Raw genomic sequence first — 20479 nt, 5'->3', positions numbered from 1 at the left:
TCAGGTAAGGATGGCTAAATCTTCCTGGCTTCATTAAAGTAATTCCTGCTGTCCATGTGTAAGGAATTAGTTTTTAGAACTACTTTTTACTGCAAAGGGTTCATCTAATTTAATCATTAAAAAAAATCTAGTACTTAACAATATTTGTTTTAGAATTAAAGGTTCCCAGAGACGCTTGAAAAAACTAATCTAGTCACTTTATCTTGGCTTCAGACAGAAGCATCCCAGTATAGAGCTGACTCTGAATTTGAAGGATAGGCAGCGTAGCTTTACAGAATGTCATGCCTGTGTGTTGTAAATGTTCAAAAGCTTGAGGACTTGAACCTTATCTTGCATGGCTGGGCCTATCTTCCCATTCCTGGCATTGCAACCAGGAACATGAGGATCACAGCACCACTCTAGTTTGGCCAGTTTAAGTCAGAGTGGTGGCATGATCCCTGCACCAGGCTGCAAAGCCCAGACTGAGGAGCTGGGCCTAGCTCGACAGGACTGGAGTCACCAGTTCAGGGTGATTTCTATGCATGCAGAAATCCCTTGCTAAAGCTTGAACAGAAAATGTCAAGTGAAAACAATATTTCCCTCCCCCCCCTTGTACACCACCTTTTTGAACTTTAGGGGGTGCAGAGAGACAGCCTTATGCAAACTTCCCCTCACATTAGAAGACTCCCTGCACAGCAGCTTCACCTGCTGTCAGGGAGATGGGACCAGAGACTTTTGCTGTCTTTGAGGCTGCAACTATGTGACAAGTCTACTTCTTTTAAAACCACCAGCATGTCCTGCTAGATGTGATATCATGTGGAAAGCCCACCTTGGAGCCCACCTTTGACTGATTTTTGTCAGGTGTTACACCAAAGGCAGCTGTAACACTGGAGGCAGTACTGGGTCTACTGAATATCTTACTCAGAGTAGGGACTTGCTCATGATGTGATGAGATTGAAATAGCTGGGAGTTTTCTGTTTGAGGACACTGAGAAGTCACTTATCTGGCATAATGGGATCTTAATTTCAGGAAGTGAAATTCTAGAACTTTGTGTTTACTTTGTTGTACTTTGTCCCCAATTATCTTTGCAGGGCTTGTAATGGTTTTAGCAGGAGCCTCTGAATTTGACCCTCAGTATAACAAAGATGCTACAAGCAGACCAACAGATAACATTCAGATACCTCAGGTTAGTTAATCCTGAAAGATTCTTCACTATTGTGAGAACCAGAGACTTAAAAGGGTGAGTTGCTTAGGCTTTTAGATTGACTGGCTGGTTGGTATCCATCCAGATCCTCAAAGGTTCTGGACCCACATTGCTTATTGAAAGAAAACTATATTTAATAAAACACTTAAAGAAAAATAAAATCAAGCAATATCACCAAAGCTAAGCTCCTTTTAATAATATTAAACTAAACTGAAAATGAAGCATTACAACAAATCCGGATCAACAGATCAAACAAGTTAGTCCATATTGGATGGGAGTTAAGTCATCTAGTTAGTTATATCAAATTAACACTAAAAATAATCAATCCTTAAATTCAAAGGAATAATTTAAGAAGTTGACTATCTCTTCGGTTACAAATGCCAACTAAAGAATTTTATCAGACAATCAAATCTATAACTTAAATCTGATTAAGTGTCTTCATACTAAAACCAAATTATCATCTAATGTCTGAACCACCATCTCAGAGCCAATATAAAGCTTCCTTCTCAGACTTCAAATCTTGGGAAGTGACTAACCCTTCTCTCCCCTCTGGGTCTCTATAAGGTATTATATTGGAACTGTGCAGCTTGTTCCAGTCATGTTCAAATTAGGTTCTCCTTAAGTAGCATCAATTTGGAAAAGTTCATCTTAAAAAATTACTGATTTAAAAGTCTTTTGCATACCTCAGAGATCGTTTCCCGTGTGTGTGTGTGTGTGTGTGTGTGTGTGTGTGTGTGTGTGTGTGTGTGTGTATATATATATATATCTGAGGAAGCTGGCATGGTCTTATCTGGGTGACAGGTATTAAGATGAAATTATGTCACCAGTTTATAGAAAGTTTAATATAAAAACCTTATAAAAGTAGCTGATTGGAATAAACCCCAGTAACAAAGCCTATCACTCAACATTAGTCAACAAAATTAAAAATAAATTCAAGCTTTTTTTTCAGTTTCATCATCCCAGTTTCTTCTTGGCTAATCTAAAAACAAATATTCTCATTCTTGGAAACGAGGCATTTAAGGTATAGTTCTGTTTTGGAACAGGGCTATAAATCAAACATCTGTTCTTCTGCAATCTTCATCTTGACAGAGAAAAGTTACTTAAAAATTTGTCAAGATGAAACCCATTTGAAATATAAAGTTTAAATTTGTATATAAGGTCTGTATATCAATACAAGCTGTTTTCCTTGCGCTGTTTATCATTTTGGTTCTAACATAGCCATTTGTATGTGTAATTATTCTGTTTCCTTTAGCTAATCAGAGAGCTTGGAAGCATTAATTTAAAGAAGAATGAGCCTCCACTTACCTGCCCCTACAGCTTGAAAGCCAGAGTTCTCTTACTGGCTCATCTTGCCAGGATGAAAATTCCTGAGACACTTGAAGAAGGTAATTATGATTCTCCTTTTTAAAAGGCTCTTTAGGAATAAAGGCATCACATGTTACATTGTTTATAAACTTGCTTGTTTTGGTCCAATTAGACACTTTTTGAACATTGTCAGTTTCAGGGTTAACTGCACCTTTGACCCCCACCCCCTTCTTGGTCCCTCTTGAGGCATCTACTTAATGTTTTAGGCTTTCCAGCTGTCACCTCTCTTCAGGTGGAGAGCTGAATCTTTCTCCTTTCTGACTGGGAGCTGCACAGCCACCTGTCTTGCACTGTGATATCTCCAGCAAGCCAGTGTGCTCATGCTTTGCTTTCTCTTTGAGGGCTACGAATATCATATTGCTAGCAGTTACACATTACCACACAGCTTTTCTAAGCAAGCACCTTTATTCTTAAGGTAAAAAAGCATTATAGAGAAAACACATTAAAAACACTAAAAGTTCCTATACACATGCTAAAAGTTTACCAGAGGCCACCCATTGGGACCGTAGTAGGCCGAAGTCTCTCCAACCCTTCCACCAGGGTAGAGGCCCTTGGCCAGGAAGGGCCTGTCCATTTACTGGATCAGAAAGAAGGCCCTGAGTCAGTTTAAACACAGCCTTTTTATATCAAACATCCTCTTTGTTTTTTGGTCTCTGGAAAACTCAGTTTGAGCCAGTTTATGCGAGGCTCCCCAGAGGATGGTATCTCACTGGAGATATTTACAACCTACGTGTTCTACTGTAATCGCCCTTCACTGTTTTTAGTTCTTGGTGGAGCTGTGACAACCCTCCCTACCCAGAGCTGCATACAATATCTGCCCACAGAAATACATAAACTTAATACAATATGGTTCCCAAAAGGTATTGTATGAGATGGCAGTATGTGTCACACACAATAATCTATATGCTATGTGAAACTGTTTCAGAATAAACATATCTTAAACTGACTGCACTTGTGGCTCTCATTTTTTTCCTCCAGCTAAGCATGGAATGCTCATACCCATGTTTAAAATGTAGATCGCTGGTGTTTATTTCAATCAAAATGAAAATATTCTTTTGAAAAAGAATAAAATTTGAAACTCCTAAAAATGAGTAGTAGGTAGAATTATACCACCATATTGGAATAAATCCAATGTGGTGGTATAATTGCTTCCCCAAAATTTTAAATTTTCTTGGCTTTGGTGATTTTTTTGAGAGGGTGTATGGAGGTGGGGAGAGACGGAGGAAGAAAAGATCAGAATTCTAAAATGGTAGCTGTATTAGAAGGTCATATATCACATTTTTTAAAAATGCCCTTTTTGTGTTGCTTCATGTATGCAGGAAGCCTAAAAGCTGTCTTTGGAGGTCAGAATAGATTAACACAATGGTCTCCTCTGGATTTACAGCATGTACTTTATAGACATTTTTTCTTCTGCTTGTTTTTTAACTTTAGAAATATCAGAAATGTACATCTGATCTCCCCTATGTTCAATGGAGGACTTCTTGGCAGGTCTCAGATGTATATTGCAAGTTTCATGCATTATAGCTTAAGGAATGTGGGTGTTTTAAACTTGAACAAATGCATCCTTTCAAACAAGTATCTGTGAACCATTGGAATTAGATGTGTTTAACAAAAGTGAACAGTTCTCCTTCAAGTGATTTCACACATCTATGTTCCACTGTAGGTCTTTGTGCCCTCGGTGCATTTGTGTCAGACTTCTGCTAGCTGTACCATCAGGTGGACTGGCCCCACTATTCTCGTGTGCCAAGATGAGGGAATAAAGGGGCATGGTCGCCATCTCCCTCTAAATTTCTTATTGACTGTAGTGAGAGTTGGAGCTCTGTTGCTCTTGAGCTTTGGTTAGCCAGTCTTCAAAATAAATAGTTATGTCGAACATCATTGTAGCTTAAGTTTAGTGTAGTTAGTAAAGTAGTTAATTGAGATTTAATGTGTGGCAATCCCCAGGTTTCAAACCATGTGCATGGCTGTGATCCTTGTTAGTGACACATTCAAAAAGTTGCCTAATCTGATTAGGTAGGGAACATGTGAGGGACAAATGTCCTATTTGTCCCTCCTTCCCAACAAGAACAAAGGGCTTTCTGCCTTTAAAGTATATCTTCTCAATAAGGCAACATGTGCCTCTTCACTGACTGAATCTGATGGTGAGAGGCTGGAGAGTTGATCCAAAAAGAGTGCCATGCAGCTGCCTCAGCCTGAAATCCAAAATTGAGTGAGAAATGTCATTCATCTTCTTCTGCAGCCTCCCTGAAGCATTCAAAACCCTCCTGGTTCAGAGCATGATGGACTTTCAGAGTCTCACTCTTCTTCTCACAAAAAAGGTCTGAAAAAGTCCTCCGGTGCAGAGGCAAGGTCTGGTTGTAAGCACTGATGTTGTCTGAGCTCCACTGTTGATTCTGGCTCCACTGAGGCAATCTGTCGTGGAATGTTTATATGTGCAACACATATTGAAGAACAATTATTATATGTGTAACTAAACATCTTATTTAAATTGTCTGGCTAAAAATCCCTTTCCTACTCAGTTTCTCCATTTTCAATCTGATTCTTGTGATGTCATAATTTCTCTAGTTCTCTGTAGTGTCTTCCAACATGATGATGATGACTTAATTTCTGCTGTAAAATACAAGTAGAAAAAACTTTGATTAAAAACCTTTCAGGCCTTGATGTGGAAGAGTCAAAAAGAGCATAAGCCTATTTTTTCCCTTAGGAGGTAACCTTTAAGGGTAATATTTTTTAAAAAGTTCTTTTAAAATGACATTCTAAATGTTATTGTCTGACTTTTATTGACATGTGTAACCTTTGTGAGACTTCTTCTATAAATGCTTCTGAATTGTTGGAAGGCGGTGGGAGTTGAGTGTGACCAGCATCTGGCAGATTCAGACCCATTGTAGTTTAAAATACATGTGTGTTAGACAGTGGCATGGAGAGAAGAAAAAGAAATAGAGGATGGGACTGAGTAGGTGATTTTATAAATAACAGTGGACAGAGGTGGGATGCACATAGTTAGAGAAAATAGTGAGTAAGCAGAGAATTTGAGTGTTTTATCAAATCATTCATCCTGCAGATCAGCAATTTATCCTGAAAAAGTGTCCTGCTTTACTTCAAGAAATGATTAACGTAATCTGCCAGTTAATAATAATGGCACGTAGCCGTGAAGGTAAGGAAGAAATCTTATTATATTGTATTTAAACTAGAAAATCTCACTCTTTATTGGACCTGCCTTTAAAGAGTTGCTGAGCTTATGGGAAAACATTGCTATTGTATGTTTAGATATTTCTCATCCCTTTATGTCAGTGGTGGGCAACCTATGGCCCATCAGGGTAATCTGCTGATGGGCTGCAAGACCATTTGTTTACATTGACCATCCGCAGGCATGGCCACCCACACTGCCAGTGGCCATGGTTCGTTGTTCCCAGCCAGTGGGAGGCTCAGGAAGCGGTGGCCAGCATGTTCCTGCAGCTCCCATTGGCTGGGAACAGCAAACCGCAGCCACTAGGAGCTGTGGGTGGCCGTGCCTGCGGACTGTCAGAGTAAACAAACGGTCTCGTGGCCCATCAGAAGGTTACCCTGATGCGCTGCAGATTGCTCACCACTGCCTTATGTTCTCAATGGAAAAGATCTTTCTGAATAGTTACACCGCCCATGCTCCGCATTTGCACTGTAAGGGTGTGTCTACACTTGGAGCTCGGAAGCAGACATAATCACATTAGCTCATATTGAGATAGAGTGTGGTAATACAGTAATTCCTCACTTAACCTTGTAGTTATGTTCCTGAAAAATGCGACTTTAAGCGAAACGATGTTAAGCAAATCCAATTACCCCATAAGAATTAATGTAAATAGGGGAGTTAGGTTCCAGGGAAATTTTTTTTTTGACAGACAAAAGGCATTATATACATTTTAAATAATTTAAAACAAGCAATTTAATATAGATATTACATGGGCTGGCAGTCCCCCATCAGGTTGCCTACGCCTCTCCTCTCCCTCCCCGCACCTCCCACCTGCTGGCAGGCCCCGCAGATCAGCACCTTCCCCCTGCTCCGCCCGCCTCCTGCCCGGGGCAATCAGCTGTCTTGTGTTCAGGAGGCTGGGACGAGGAGCGAGGACACGGTGTGTAGCCTCCGACCTCCCTCCCCTGCCCCTTGAATGCCGCAAGCCAGCTGATTGCCGCAGGCAGAGCAGGGGGAAGGTGCTGATCCGTGGGGTCCGCTGGCGGGCATGAGACGCTGGGGGTAGGGCATAGGGGAGCTGATGGGGGGGCTGCCAGCCGTGGACAAAGTAGGCGGCCAAACAATGTTAAAGCGGAGCATTGCACAACTTTAAACGAGCACATTCTGTAATGGAGCAGGGACATAACGTCAAAACAATGTTAAGCGAGAGGACGTTAAGTGGGGAGTTACTGTACAGGCAGTGGTTAGTGGTGGCCCAGGCTAGCCGCCCTTAGTACATACCAGTGGGGTCCGGGTAGGTTGTATCTGTTACCCGAAATTGGGCCGGCTAGTAAGCTTAGGGAGGATTAATGACCCACCAGAGTTTGTCAGAAAGCAGCACATTTCTTATACTGACAGCTAAGCTGAAAAGAAGCAGGGGCAGGGGTTCACACTAACACTCGCATACTCGTACTCCCAGGCCTGGCATTGGAGATGTCAGGATCCTTCAAGGTAAGTGTCCCACAACGTAGCAATGGTGCAATGAAGGTATGTCTTCCCAAGGCACAATGAAATGCAACGCGGCAAACCGCTGACCAGAAGGTCCGGGCAAAGGGCCTTTACGAGAGATACAAGTTTGTCAGTGCACTACTGAGCACATGGCCCTTTTTCCTTTTAAGGATCTGCTCTGCATGGCCTGTGACTAGAGGTGACTGGGCCGTGTCTGGTTGGTCACACTCCACTTCAGACAGTGTCCATGCATTGGGTGTGTGAGCGCTGCTTAATTAGAGTCCCAGACACTTTGTCTACCTGGGAGCTCTTTTGATCTTGCAGCTGTTCAGGCAGCCCATTCATTCCACAAGCATTCCAGGAAGGAGAGGGAGGGGGAAAGCCACTTCAGGGGTATTCAAAGGGGGCGGTTTAACAGACCTTTTGAACATGCTGGTTATACGGAGCATACAGATCACTGCTGCTCCTACAACCGTATTTGGGCAACATACTTGAGCCGCCATCCATGCTACCCTGGCTGCACTGCTATTTTTAGTGTGCTAGCTTAAGCAGAGCTATCACAGATACATATATGTGAGCTGGGAATCATACCTGGCTCCAAGTGTAGGTGTATCTAAAACAGTGAATACCCCCCTTTCTGTGTTAGAACCCTCCCCTACACTGTCTTGTGATTGATTAATACCTGATGACCCCATATCCCTGATGCATTGTGGCATTGCCATTCAACAGTGGAGTTACAGGTCTCTGGAAAATAACAAGTGTATTGAGATCCACCCTCAATATCTGATCTTACCCCTTCGGTGACTCTTACGGTCTAGTCAGCATTTCAGTTATAAGTGCTCTGTCCTCTCCTTCAAATATAAGTATTAAAACTACTCTGCAAGAGAAGAATCATAAGTATTTATAACATTGCAAAAATTTTCCTTTTTTACTTGTGGCTTAAAAAACACTGGTAAAGCATGACCAGTTCTTTTGTGCACTTCCACCCAACTATGGTTAGGGCCCTTATTAACATTTACAAAGTGTGTATATAGAGTATATGTGGGACATTTATAAGCATATTTTTCCAGTTTGTTTTTAAAAGAATACCAGTAACCTCCCCAAATTAATCTTTCAGTTAATTATTTTGAAAATGCTGCTCTCTGGAGGGATTATGCAGAAATATTCTAAAGCAAACTAGTTAGTTTCTGTTATCACAAGAATTTGTAATCCTGGTGCTTAATCCTTTTTTATTAAAAATTAGAACTGAAAGCTGTTTGTCTGTAATCAATAGGCAGGCTAACCCACCTCTCTCCTTGATGTCTTGACCAACCTATAATGGTTAGGAAAGAAATCATCCTCTCATACAGCCCTTTGACTAGTTTGGCACAACTTGAAGAAAGAAAATTAACAGGCACTATACTGTAATCAATTTTATAGGAAGATGGCCATCAGTACTAGGCTCAAATGGTAACTATAAGCTTTACAATGCAAATGACACTTTCTTTATACTGTAAGGTACATCTTTCTTTATGAACTTTTTAAGTTGCTGTGCTGATCAATATATTTTAATTTAACATGTAGTGTTATACATGTCCAAAGTATATTGGAAAAATATGTAAAAAATGATCTTGTAAAATTCATTCTCCCCAAGAAAGGGAGTTTCGTGCTCCATCATTGGGATCTTTGGAAAACTGTATGAAGCTTTCCCAGATGGCTGTCCAAGGGCTTCAGCAGTTCAAGTCTCCCCTTCTGCAGCTCCCTCACATTGAAGAGGACAATCTTAGGCGAGTTTCCAATCATAAAAAGGTATAAAACTACAGATAATGCTCAGTCATTTTTATCTTTCCATTATCTCCTTTAATCTGCCTCTGTCTCTCACTAGGCAAACTTATTAATAGTTGACAGAATAAAAAGCATTTGTTCAGGAATGCAATATATCATGAGTCCTTGTGCTTTATGTTCCTTAAACTGTATCCCTGTTTGCCTTAGAAATAAAAAGGAGAGTGACTATTCACCACAGGTTAACAAAGGTTATGATCTGTGGTATGGGTAAGCATAGGATATACTGGACAAAACAGAACATCTTTCTTACTTTAGTAAGATCAGACTGTGCCCTCCAATAAAATATAATCTACAGTTTTTTGTGAGAGTATAACTGAAATATCAAACTTCTGAGTTAATTGCATAGTTCCTGAACCTATTTCTGAAGACAATACATTTTAGATACGATTATGGAGGAGTATCAGAATAAGAAAATGTAACAATTAATGAAACAGAAATTTAATTTGTACTTTATTTCAAGGTTTGTAATCCTTTTAGTGGGAATGAATCAAACAGTTTGCTTGTGTCAGCGCTGCTGTAATACACAAATGATTACATTAACTAGAGTTTAGTTTTGTGCAATGTTCTTTTGTAGTATTTTTCTTTTTTCTTTTTTTAACCAAGTTCAAAATCAAAAGTATCCAGGACATGGTGAGTTTGAAAGGTGCTGATCGCCGCAACTTACTGCACTTCCTTGAAGATGAAAAATACGATGAAGTTATGGCTGTGTTAGGTAGTTTTCCACATATCACCATAGATATAAAGCCGCAAGGTAAGATGGGAGGTCGTTTCATTGCTGTATGTGTCATCCCTCTTGACAATTTGATAGTCTGCCAGCAGTAAGCAGTGAGGACTCTGAAACACCAATTCCTTACATTATTTATGTAACCTGGAAAATGGCAGACTTTCCTGAATGACAGGCTCTTGCACTTCGGATTTATAGTCTGAGGAAAATGAAGTATATTAAAGCATCATGCATATTTCCAGGCCATCAGCAGTTTCCTCTAGAGGGACTGATGTAGCATTTAATTGTTTGATTTAGCATTGAGAGAGCAGCGTATAATAATGGTTGAGATGGCACTTTATTTTTAAACCTTTGTATCCCTTGCCTTGTAACATTAAAGAAAAAGGATGGCCAAGGATTTCATGCTTGTGCTTAACCCAAATATCAAACTATAAATTTTTTATTTGAGACATAAAATCGAGATCCAGGTCATTAAAGAGTTGAGGGTATTTTTGTGAGAGGAAAGGTGTGTTAACCTTGTGTGATGAGGGTATTCTGCTTGGGATAACCGCATAGTACTTGGCTAAAGTTCACAACAGTTTCAATTGCATATGTTACTTTCCTTCGCTTGCTCTCTGAAGTTATTGTGCTGTTAAAGATTGCCTTTAGGCTGCCTTTTAGTGGAAGGTGAACTGTTCATTGGTCGCCTTCCTCACAGGGAAGTTGAGATAAAGGTCTGAAATATTTGCATAGAATGGTCTTTCAAAATTTGTGTTTTCCAAAATCTGACACGTTTTGTTCAGCTAGCCTAATGTTGGATTTAGCATATACACAGTCCTCAGTAAGGCATGTGTACGTGGTGAACTTAAGTTTCAAAATGTAAAAATAAGTAAAAACAATATACCGTGCACTTTCAAATCAGTATCTTTCCTTTACCAATGGTTAGTGGGCACAAGAGTGCTGTTGTTAATTGTATTCATAATTGTCAGAGAGTCCTTGACAAACTTGTACCTCCTCATGTTGTGGCAAGCTATGCCTCCCCACGCACATTTTTGCGTTTGACAAATACACATATTTAAGAAGTTTTGCCACGGAGGATTTAACTTTTTGCTCCTCCCCAGATTGACTGTTTTTACTTCTAATTATAGGTAATGGATGTGTGGAAAACTATTTGAGGAATGCTTTTATTTTTCATACCAGAATAAAAATGTAGTAGTTTTCAGTCAGTAGACTGAACATTCAACATTACTGCATTCTAAGATATGAACCCGTAAGACCGCTGACCATACTACAGGTCTTCTGATCAATATTATAGTTAAACTATTCATTGCTGTTCCTTTATTTTTTCTCTCTCTTTTTGAAAAGGAATTAAGTGCATGACTCTTAATGCACCTTTGAAATTGAGATATTAATCATTCAGAGATCAGGAAAATCATAGTTATGGTTCCCAGAACAACCGTAACAGTCCCCTTGCTCATATGTGGTATTTTATAATATGAAAGTTTTATGTTTTAATATACAATGCTACATAGTTATGGGTGCTGTGGGAATCATAACTTTGAATATCCTAACTTTCCTACAAGTTAAATCACAACCTCAGTGTTTACTTCGTGTAGTTTTATGCAATTATTGCTCCTCATTCTGTTAATGTATTCTAGGTAATAGAGACTGTTTACAGATGCAGATGAAAGTCTTCATTCTTGCAAATATTTTCAGATTGTTTTCTGTTAAATATTCTCTGGAAGATTTGTGATTACACTCATACTTTTATCTGTCACTGAAGTAATGCTTAATTTAAAAAATAAATATGAAACTGCTTAAGAAACAAAGGTTAAATGGAAGTATCCCTTTTCTTTTACCTTAGTTTTGGATGATGAAGACAGCAACAATATTACAGTGGGATCGCTAGTCACTGTTTTGGTCACATTAACAAGGCAAACAATGGCAGTAAGTAGTCAAAGTATTTACAACTTTGGATTAATTGCAAATGCATCATGATAACCTAGAATGTTTTGTTAGGGGCTAGTTTCTTGATAATTTTGTGGTAATTGATTTAAAAACACCGTGCTTGAATCATGCTCTTCCATTGCAACAAAAAAACTTCAAAAACAGACTCCAACGAGAGACGGCTGAATTGGAATTAATTTGCAAAATGGACACAATTAAATTTAGGCTTGAATAAAGACTGGGAGTGGATGGGTCATTATTACACAGAGTAAAACTATTTCCCCATGACATACACCAGGACTCTCCTGTGTTTGGTACTGTACAAACACACAACAGAAGGCTCAAAGAACTTCCAATCTAAGTATAAGATGAGAGAACAGATGTATGCAGGCAGATGGGGGAGCGGGGAAAAAAAAAAAGAAAAAAAAATGAGACAGTATTGGTCAGAATGGTAGGCAGTGGTTTTTGCACACTAGTTGCCTACTGTTGGCAAAATTTTTCTAAGCATCACAGCAAAGGAGAGTTTTAAGGAGGGATTTGAAGGAAAACTATAAGAGAGCTTTGCAGATGTTTTCCAGAGTGTCTCCCAAGTGTGTGGGGCAGCATGAGAGACTCTTGCTGACAGTCTCAGCGAATTGGTCACTGATAGAATAGGTTTGGCAGTTGAACTGTCCTTTCCCCTTCAGTGGGGTCCCTTCTGTTTTAGGTTCAGGTGTAAAGTGACAACATGGTTTAGGGACACTTTTTCACCATTTCTGTACTTCCTTTTCTAAAGATAAGACTTCTGTTTTCTTGTTGTAATTCTTCTATCCTGGAACTCTAAGTTCAGTTAAAAGTGGGCAGTAAAGGGTAGAGAAAAGCCATCTCTCTGTCCATGGTTCTTATAAGTATTGTACATGAGCAAATGTGGAAAAGCAGTTCACCGCAGCTGAATGCAGAATGTTCACCTAAGCTATGTCTGCACTTAAAACACAACAGCTGCAGCTGCGCTGCTGTAATGCTTCAGTGTAGACATTCACCACAGCAACGGGAAGGTTCTCCTGCCATTGTAGTTCAGAGGTGGGGAAGCTTTTTTCTATCTGGGCCACAAAAAAAATCAGTCACGGGCCACACACAATCCCACAGGGGATGCGGAGGCTCGGGGCTTCCCCTAGGTTTCAGGGTGGGGCCAGAAATGAGGGATTCAGGGTGCAGGAGCTGGCTACAGGCTGGTGCAGGAGCGAGCTATGAGCTGGGGCAGCGGTTTGGGGTGCAAGAGAGGGTGAGGGCTCCTATTGGGGGTGCAGGCTCTGGGGTGGGGCTGGGGATGAGAAGTTTGGGGTGCTGGAGGGGGCTCCGGGCTGGCGCAAAGGGGTTTGGAGTGTAGGAGGGGCTCAGGGCTGGAGCAGAAGGTGGGATGTGTGTGGGGTCTGGGAGGGAGTTAGGGTGCGGGGGGGGGGGTTCCGACCTGGGGCAGGGTGTTGGGGTGCAGGTAAGAGTGCAGGCTCTGGGAGAGAGTTTAGGTGTGGGAGGGGGTTCAGGGTGCAGGCTCTGGCTGGGTGATACTTACCTGAGGCGGCTTCCGGTCAGCATCGCAGCGGAGCTAAGGCAAGCTCCCTTCCTGTCCTGGCTCCGCACTGCTCCCAGAAGCAACTGGCATGTCCGGCCCCTAGGTGGAGGGGCCAGAGGGCTGTGTGCACTGCCTGCACCTGCAGTTGCTGCTCCTGCAGCTCCCATTGGCTGCTGTTCCTGGCCAATGGGAGACAGTGCTGGGGGCCGGGGCAGCATGTGAAGCTTCCCAGATCTCCCCTCTTCCTGCAAACTGCAGGGGGCTGGAGAGGGCAGCACCGAAGCTCAGAGCTTCCTGCCTGCAGCGCAGAGACATGCTGCGGGCCAGATTAAATTAGGCAGCAGGCCGGATCCGGCCCTTGGCCTGGAGGTTCCCCACCCCTGCTGTAATTGATCCACCTCCCCAAAAGGCAGTCTAGTGCTGTCTACCCTGAGGGTTAGGTCAGCATAGCTGCATCTCTCAGGGGTGTGGATTTTTGATACACCTGAGAGATGTAGCTATGCTGGTGTAAATTTTCAGTGTAGACCAACCCTCAGTGTATGAAGACTACAAAGAGGGAATACTGTCAGTAGGGAGAAGCACTGCCACATTCTTATGAGCAAAGAGGCTCAGGCCTTGTCTACACGACACCGTTTTGTCGACATAAGTCAGCTTTCGTCGACAAGACAGTGGACGTGTACACACTGAAATGTTCCTCCCACCAATGTAACACCCCAGTGATGCTGACATAATAAAACCACCTTGACAAGAGACATAGGACTTACGTCGCTGTAGCTAAGGTAAGGCAGTGTCTGTGTAGACATTGTGTTCTTTACATCCACTGTTGCCTGTTGTTCTTGTCAATTTTATGATTCCTGAGCCGTGAAATTGACAAGAAATCCAGCTCCCCAGCCTGGCTGCTGCCAGATCTCTGCTCCAAGCTCGGCTGCCATCCAGGCTTCTGGCTTGGTCTGCCACCTGGGCACCCCGCTGGCAGCCGTGCTGCCCTCCAGGGTCCTAGCTCCCTACTGGGAGCACAGCAGCTGACCAGACTTCCAGTGTGGATCTTCCTGCCATAGGCAAGAAACTCCGGGCAGTTTCCCCTGCCACCGCACCTCTTCTCTGGGAGCAAGAAGGCAAGAAGCCCCCAGTGGCTGGTGAGAAGCCCTGTGCTACTGTCCCTCAACACCTGGCTGGGAGCGCGGAGGTGAGATGCCCCGAGGGGCTGCCTCCTTGCTCCCGGCTGGGAGCTGCACGAAGCTGAGAGTCCTGGCTCTCAGTCTCCCACATTGCCCCTCTTCAGTTGATGGAAGTGCTCCTGGTTAGGCCACACTCCTGGTGAGGCCACACACCACTGACGGAGGATAGTATGGACATCAGCCACCAGGGTAATTTGATGCAGTGGCTGTTAGTCAACCTAACGTAAGACAACTGAAGACTGTAGCGTAGAAATAGCCGTAGGCCATGTCTGTGCTACCACTTTTGTCAGGAAAACTTACGTCACTCAGGGGTGTGAAAAAACACTCCCCATAGCAACATAAGTTTCCCCAGCATAAGTGGTAGTGTGCACAGTGCTATGTCGGTGGAAGAGCTTCTCCCTCTGACGTAGCTACCACCGCTCATTGGAGGTACTTTCATTATGTCGATGGGAGAGCTCTCTCCAATTGGCATAGAGTAGCTATACGAACAATCTTACAGCGACACAGCTGCATCAGTACAGCTGTGCCATTGTAAGGTCGCTAGTGTAGACATAGCTGTAAGAATTCTTAAAGAAACCTCTCTCATCTTTTGGTCTTTTGTACATATGCAGTGAAGGAGGCAAAGAGGATGCCAAATTATACATGTAGGAACATATAAATAACAGGAAATCTATAATTTGTATAGCTATAATATTATCACCTTATAGAATACCTTAAAGAAGATAAACTGTAGTTGCTGAATGGGTGGCAGTGGTTGATGCTACATTTCAAAGTCTAAACATCTGGATTGTGTGATGTTTGAAAAATTTTCAGTTTTTAAAAAAATGTCCTTAACATTGTTTCTAGGTTTAAAAAACCTAGATGAGCTCCATATAAAATCCCTTGAGGAAACTAATAATTCTGTCTTTAGAGCAGGGTTTGAATTGTGTGTAGTAAATAAAGCCTAGGGCCACACATTAAACAAAGAGGATAATACACAATATTGAATAGATGTTCATCAGTGGGGCATGGTCCATTTTGTGCTCTGAATGAGGCGAGGCAGGGTTCCTGTAAAACCCAGTGGTATGTGATCATGAAATTGAAGATGGTGTCATAATCCACACTCTCAAGGGGGCTGAATTTAGGTTGTACAGGCAATCTCAATTCTGGCATTTCCTAACTTCTGAGTGCTTGACTCTACAACCTTAACAATGTTTAACATAACTTTGTGTAATTGTATTAAGTATGTATGAAATAAAATTGAGGAGATCTAAATCTCATTGGTAAATAGAGTGTTTTGGATAGTTGTATGTTTAGGCACATAAAATATGGACTAATACAGCAACTTAGATGAATTTGCTGTGCGCCATAACCGTGACAATATGCACTAAAATTCAGTCACTTTTACCATGGCTGCAGTGGGCGCGCCCCTCCCCCCCCCCCAAAAAAAACAAAAAAACCCAAAACCACACACACACGAAAAAACTCCAACCTCTTTAATCAGGTTTAGTGGTATGTTTAAACTTACTATGGTTGAAAAAGTGAACAGATATTAGTGTCCAAAATTTGAGTGTTCATTGGCAAAGGGGAGCTGTGGAGCCTGCACGTGGGACAGGGTGGGGATAGTGCACCTAACCATGCCTCTGCCTGGGAATAACAGAGACATGTTGCCACTTCCGGGGAGCCATGCGGAGCCACGCTGACCAGACTATAAAAAGCACATTCAATGAAGATCAGATGTGCCAGTTTATAGAGCTTGCTAGTTGGTAAAGGGCCGGATAACATAGCTTTTACTGTAAATCTTTCAGCACAAGACAACCCTGTAATTATTCTGAGAATTTTTTTAATAGATGAACTATGCTAGTATTGGTAAAATCCTATACAAAGGGTTGAAATTTTGCTTAATCTGTTTCATACTGGTCAATTAGTATCTTATGGTTATCCCTGAAAACAGAATTTTCAATAATGAACAGAACCCCTCAGATTTAGTCTAGTTAAATTTACTTTAATATCTAAGTGACAGTTTAATTCTCTAAGCATCAGTGCAGGCTGGCACAGACAAAGATTAAAACTTCATTTCCTCCCTAATCAGGAAGTGTTTGAAAAGGAACAGTCCACCTGTGCAGCAGAAGAGCAACCTACAGAAGATGGGGTAAGTTGAGAATTAGACTGTATTACAGTGCCTCTGCTTCCTAGTTGAAGAAATGAACCTTCATTCAGATTTTGAGTGACTCATTCATGTACTTGTGATAGATTTTTTCACAAAGTCCTATACAAATAAATATCCAGTAGAACTTAGCTTCTAAAGTAGGATCATATCTTAAAACATTTGAAGCATATGAAGATGACTGCCTCAAGTTAAGTATCAGAGGGTAGCCGTGTTAGTCTGGATCTGTAAAAGCAGCAAAGAATCCTGTGGCACCTTATAGACTAACAGACGTTTTGGAGCATGAGCTTTCGTGGGTGAATACCCACTTCCTCAGATCTGAGGAAGTGGGTATTCACCCACGAAAGCTCATGCTCCAAAACGTCTGTTAGTCTATAAGGTGCCACAGGATTCTTTGCTGCCTCAAGTTAAAAAATTTAGAATAGTTTAATCTGCTTACTATTTAACCACCATGTTTTCTTACAGCAAGGAGATGCCAACAAAGTTAAGAACAAAGGATGGCAGCAAAAGAATAAAGGAACCAAGAAGGCTTCAAAATCAAAGAAAAAGAAACCTTTGAAAAAGAAACCTGCTCCTCCTCCATTGCAGCAGCCAAAGCAGCAGAAGCAAAAGCAAGCTAATGGGGTATTTCATTGAAAGATGTTAAAGCCAGAGGGGACTGTTAAATCACCTAGTATGACCTCCTATATATCTCAGGCCATTAAATTTGACCCAGTTATCCCTATATTGAGTGCCATGAATTTGTGTTTGTCTAAAGCACGGGTGGGCAAACTACCGCCTGGGAGCCACATCCAGCCCTTCAGACCTTTTAATCTGGCCCCCCAGCTCCCGACGGGGAGCGATGTCTGGGGCTTGTCCTGCTCCGCATGTGCTGAGGCTCTGCACGGCTCCCAGACGCAGCAGCAGGTCTCTACTCCAGCTCCTACGTGTAGGGGCAGCCAGAGAGCTCCGTACCCCGCCTGTGCCCCAAGCGCCTCTCCCTCAGCTCTCATTGGGTGGAACCGTGAACATTCATGGCCTGCTGTACAATTTCCATACCCGGATGTGGTTCTCAGGCCAAAAAGTTTGCCCCTCTTCTAAAAAGACATCTGGTCTTGATTAGAAGGCTTCAGGAGATGAAGAATCCACCACTTCCCGTGGTAGTTTGTTTCAGTAATTAATCACCCTTATTGTTAAAAAATTTGAATTTGTCTGGCTTCATCTTCTATCCACTGATTCTTGTTAGGCCTTTCTCTGCTAGGTTAAAGGGCCCTTTCGTACCTGATATTTTCCCCTAGGAATGTACTTATACACTGTAATCAAGTCACCTCTTAATTATCTTTTGATAAACTAAACAGATTGAGCTCCTTAAATTACTCAGCATAAGGTAGTTTCTTCAACTCTCAAATGATTTTTGGGGCTCTTTTTGCACCCTCTCCAAGTTTTCAACATACTTTTAAAAAATGTGACACCAGAAGTGAATGCAGTATTTCAATATTGTTCTCATCAATAAAAGAAATAAAATAATTTATCTATTCCTATTCCCTTGTTTATATATCCAAGGATCACATTAGCCTTTTTTGCAACATCACCGCATTGAGAGCGCATGTTGAGTCACTTGTCCATTATGACTCCTAGATCTTTTTCAGAGGTAGTGTTTTCCAGGATACAGTCCCCCATTTTGTAGGTTGGGCTGCATTCTTTATTCCTAGGTGTACAACCTTCCATTTGGCTATATTAAAAAACGTTTTGGTTTGATTTGGCCCAACTTAGCAAGAGATCCGGTTTGCTCTGACTGTCCTGTCGACATTTACCACTCCATCACTCTGTGTGTCATCTCTGAATTTTATCAGCTATAGAGTTTATATTAGATCATTGATAAAAGTAATGAATAGCATTGGGTCTAATACTGATCCCTGTTGAACTCTACTAGATACATCCCCATTCTATGATGATTCCACATTAACAATTACTGTTTGAGGTCTGTTAGTTAACAAGATTTAGTCAATTTAATGTGCTTTATTGGTAGTGTATAGGGCTCATTTTTAATCAGAATGTCATACAGTACTAAGTCAAACCCCTTCCAAAGTCTAACTATATTACATCTATGCAGTTATCTTTATCAACAAAACGTTTAATCTTAAGGAATGAAATCAGGTTTGTTTGACAAGACCTGTTTTCCATAAAGCCTTGTTGACCAGCATTAATTATATTTCCATCCTTTAATTCTTTAATAGAATCCCATTTCAGCTTTTCCATTACTTTCCCTGGATTGATGTCAGACTAACTGGCCTATAATTACCTGGGTCATCCTGCTTCCCATCTTCTGATTATTGTCACGCTAGCACTCTTCAAGTCTTCTGAAATTTCCCTGGCATTCCAAAATGTATTAAAAATTAACATCAACAAGCCAGAGATCTATACAGCCAACTGCTTTAAGACAATTGGGTGCAAGTTGTCCAGGTCTGCTGATTTTTAAAAATATTTATTCTTGGCAAATGTTAAATAACATCCTGTTTAGTTACTATGGGACTGGAATGTGCATCATCTCACTTCTTTCCAAATACAGAGCAGAAGTATTTATTGAATTCTTCCACCTTTCTGCATCATTAACTATTTTACCATGTCTCCCGAGTAATGGGCCATTGTTAGGTTTTCTTTTGTTCCTAATATACTTAAGGAATTTTGTTTTTACTGTCCTTAGCCCTTCATGATTTGGATTTTTTTTCTTGATGTCATTAGTTTCCTTTATCAGTGTCTACAATTCCATAACTTTTAATTTATACCAGTTGCTATCAACATCCCTTTTTTGCATTTGTTTTATATATGAAATTGCTGCCTTCGCTTTCTCATAGTACCAGGATGGACTTTACGCAAAGTCTTTCTTGATTGTAGAATGGTTGCTTTTTGGCCATCTAACCAAAGTCTTCCTAAAGAACTCCCAGTTTTCATTCACCTTTTTCCTCCCAATCAATTCTACTCTTACTTTTCTTCTTCTTTGGAAAATTATTCCTTTTTGAAGCACTATGTTGTGTGTATTTTACTGGTTGGGACTGTTCTCCATGATCTGGTTACATTCAATACAGGTAAACAATCACTGATCCCAAGGCAACTACCAACTTCCAGTTCAATGACTAGTTCATCTATAATTGCCACGGTGAGGTTCACAATAGTTACCTCATGTTGGGTGCAATAATTTTTGTGTTAAAAAATTATCTGACTTTTAGAAACTCCAATGGTGTTTTGGTACTGACTGCATGAGACCTGTATGTGTTTCCCAAATTGAAGCCCCCACAACAGTGTTTTTATGAACACATTAGAGAGGTGTGTAAGGAGTAACTCTCCCTCTGCTCTGGTTTGATTTGCTTCTTCCTGAGCTTTGTTAGTGAATTGGGAGCGTATGGATGAAAGGTATTTTTGTTCAACAGTTAAAAAAGATTAGCCCAAATACTATGGGAATGACAAACATGACTGAGACACCAATTCTTAGAGAAATTCAATTAGACCGTGACATTAATGTTGAAGAAGATACAGGGGAGGAGAAGAGATGGTTCTCTTTCAAATGATATATTGCTGTGTAAAAGGTGTGTGCTGTCCCTGCTTGCCCCGTTGTGGCCATGTGCTTTGCTGTGGATGCGCCTGATTAGGTTATCAATAAAATTAGCAAGGCTTTTATGTATCAAACAATGTCCCTTTTAGAGGGAATCACTTATTAATGGAAAATGTAATAAATTCAAGTAAGTCCTTTACCTGGGCTTCTTACCTGGATGGTGTATTTCATCTGAGTTTCAGTCCTGCCTGAGTCTATTCATCCCACTCTCAGGCACTTAATCTGCAAGGCACTTTCAGTAGTGTTTCCTTTAATGTAGCCAGGCCTCTGCAGGGCCTTCCTGACTACAGCTCTTCTCCAGGCAGTGCGAAGCTCCTTGCAGGCTGGGCCCCCTACAGCTA

At 41.3% G+C, this 20479-nt stretch overlaps 1 protein-coding gene across 1 annotated transcript in view; it reads left to right on the top strand.

The window, feature by feature from the left end:
• The window catches only part of SEC63 (SEC63 homolog, protein translocation regulator), a 111128-nt gene that overhangs the window by 74119 nt on the left and 16530 nt on the right, over positions 1–20479 (top strand). Inside the window, exons 9-16 of the mRNA XM_030556062.1 lie at positions 1071–1165; positions 2436–2568; positions 5610–5702; positions 8836–8990; positions 9630–9777; positions 11594–11676; positions 16475–16534; positions 17015–17173. Coding sequence (XP_030411922.1) covers positions 1071–1165; positions 2436–2568; positions 5610–5702; positions 8836–8990; positions 9630–9777; positions 11594–11676; positions 16475–16534; positions 17015–17173 — 926 coding nt within the window. The remainder of the gene's footprint in view (positions 1–1070; positions 1166–2435; positions 2569–5609; positions 5703–8835; positions 8991–9629; positions 9778–11593; positions 11677–16474; positions 16535–17014; positions 17174–20479) is intronic.

The sequence above is a fragment of the Gopherus evgoodei genome, chromosome 3, assembly GCF_007399415.2.
Source record: "Gopherus evgoodei ecotype Sinaloan lineage chromosome 3, rGopEvg1_v1.p, whole genome shotgun sequence".
Classification (NCBI taxonomy): Eukaryota; Metazoa; Chordata; order Testudines; family Testudinidae; genus Gopherus; species Gopherus evgoodei.
The sequence above is the reverse complement of the archived record's forward strand: the minus strand, read 5'-3'. Positions and strand labels throughout refer to the sequence as shown.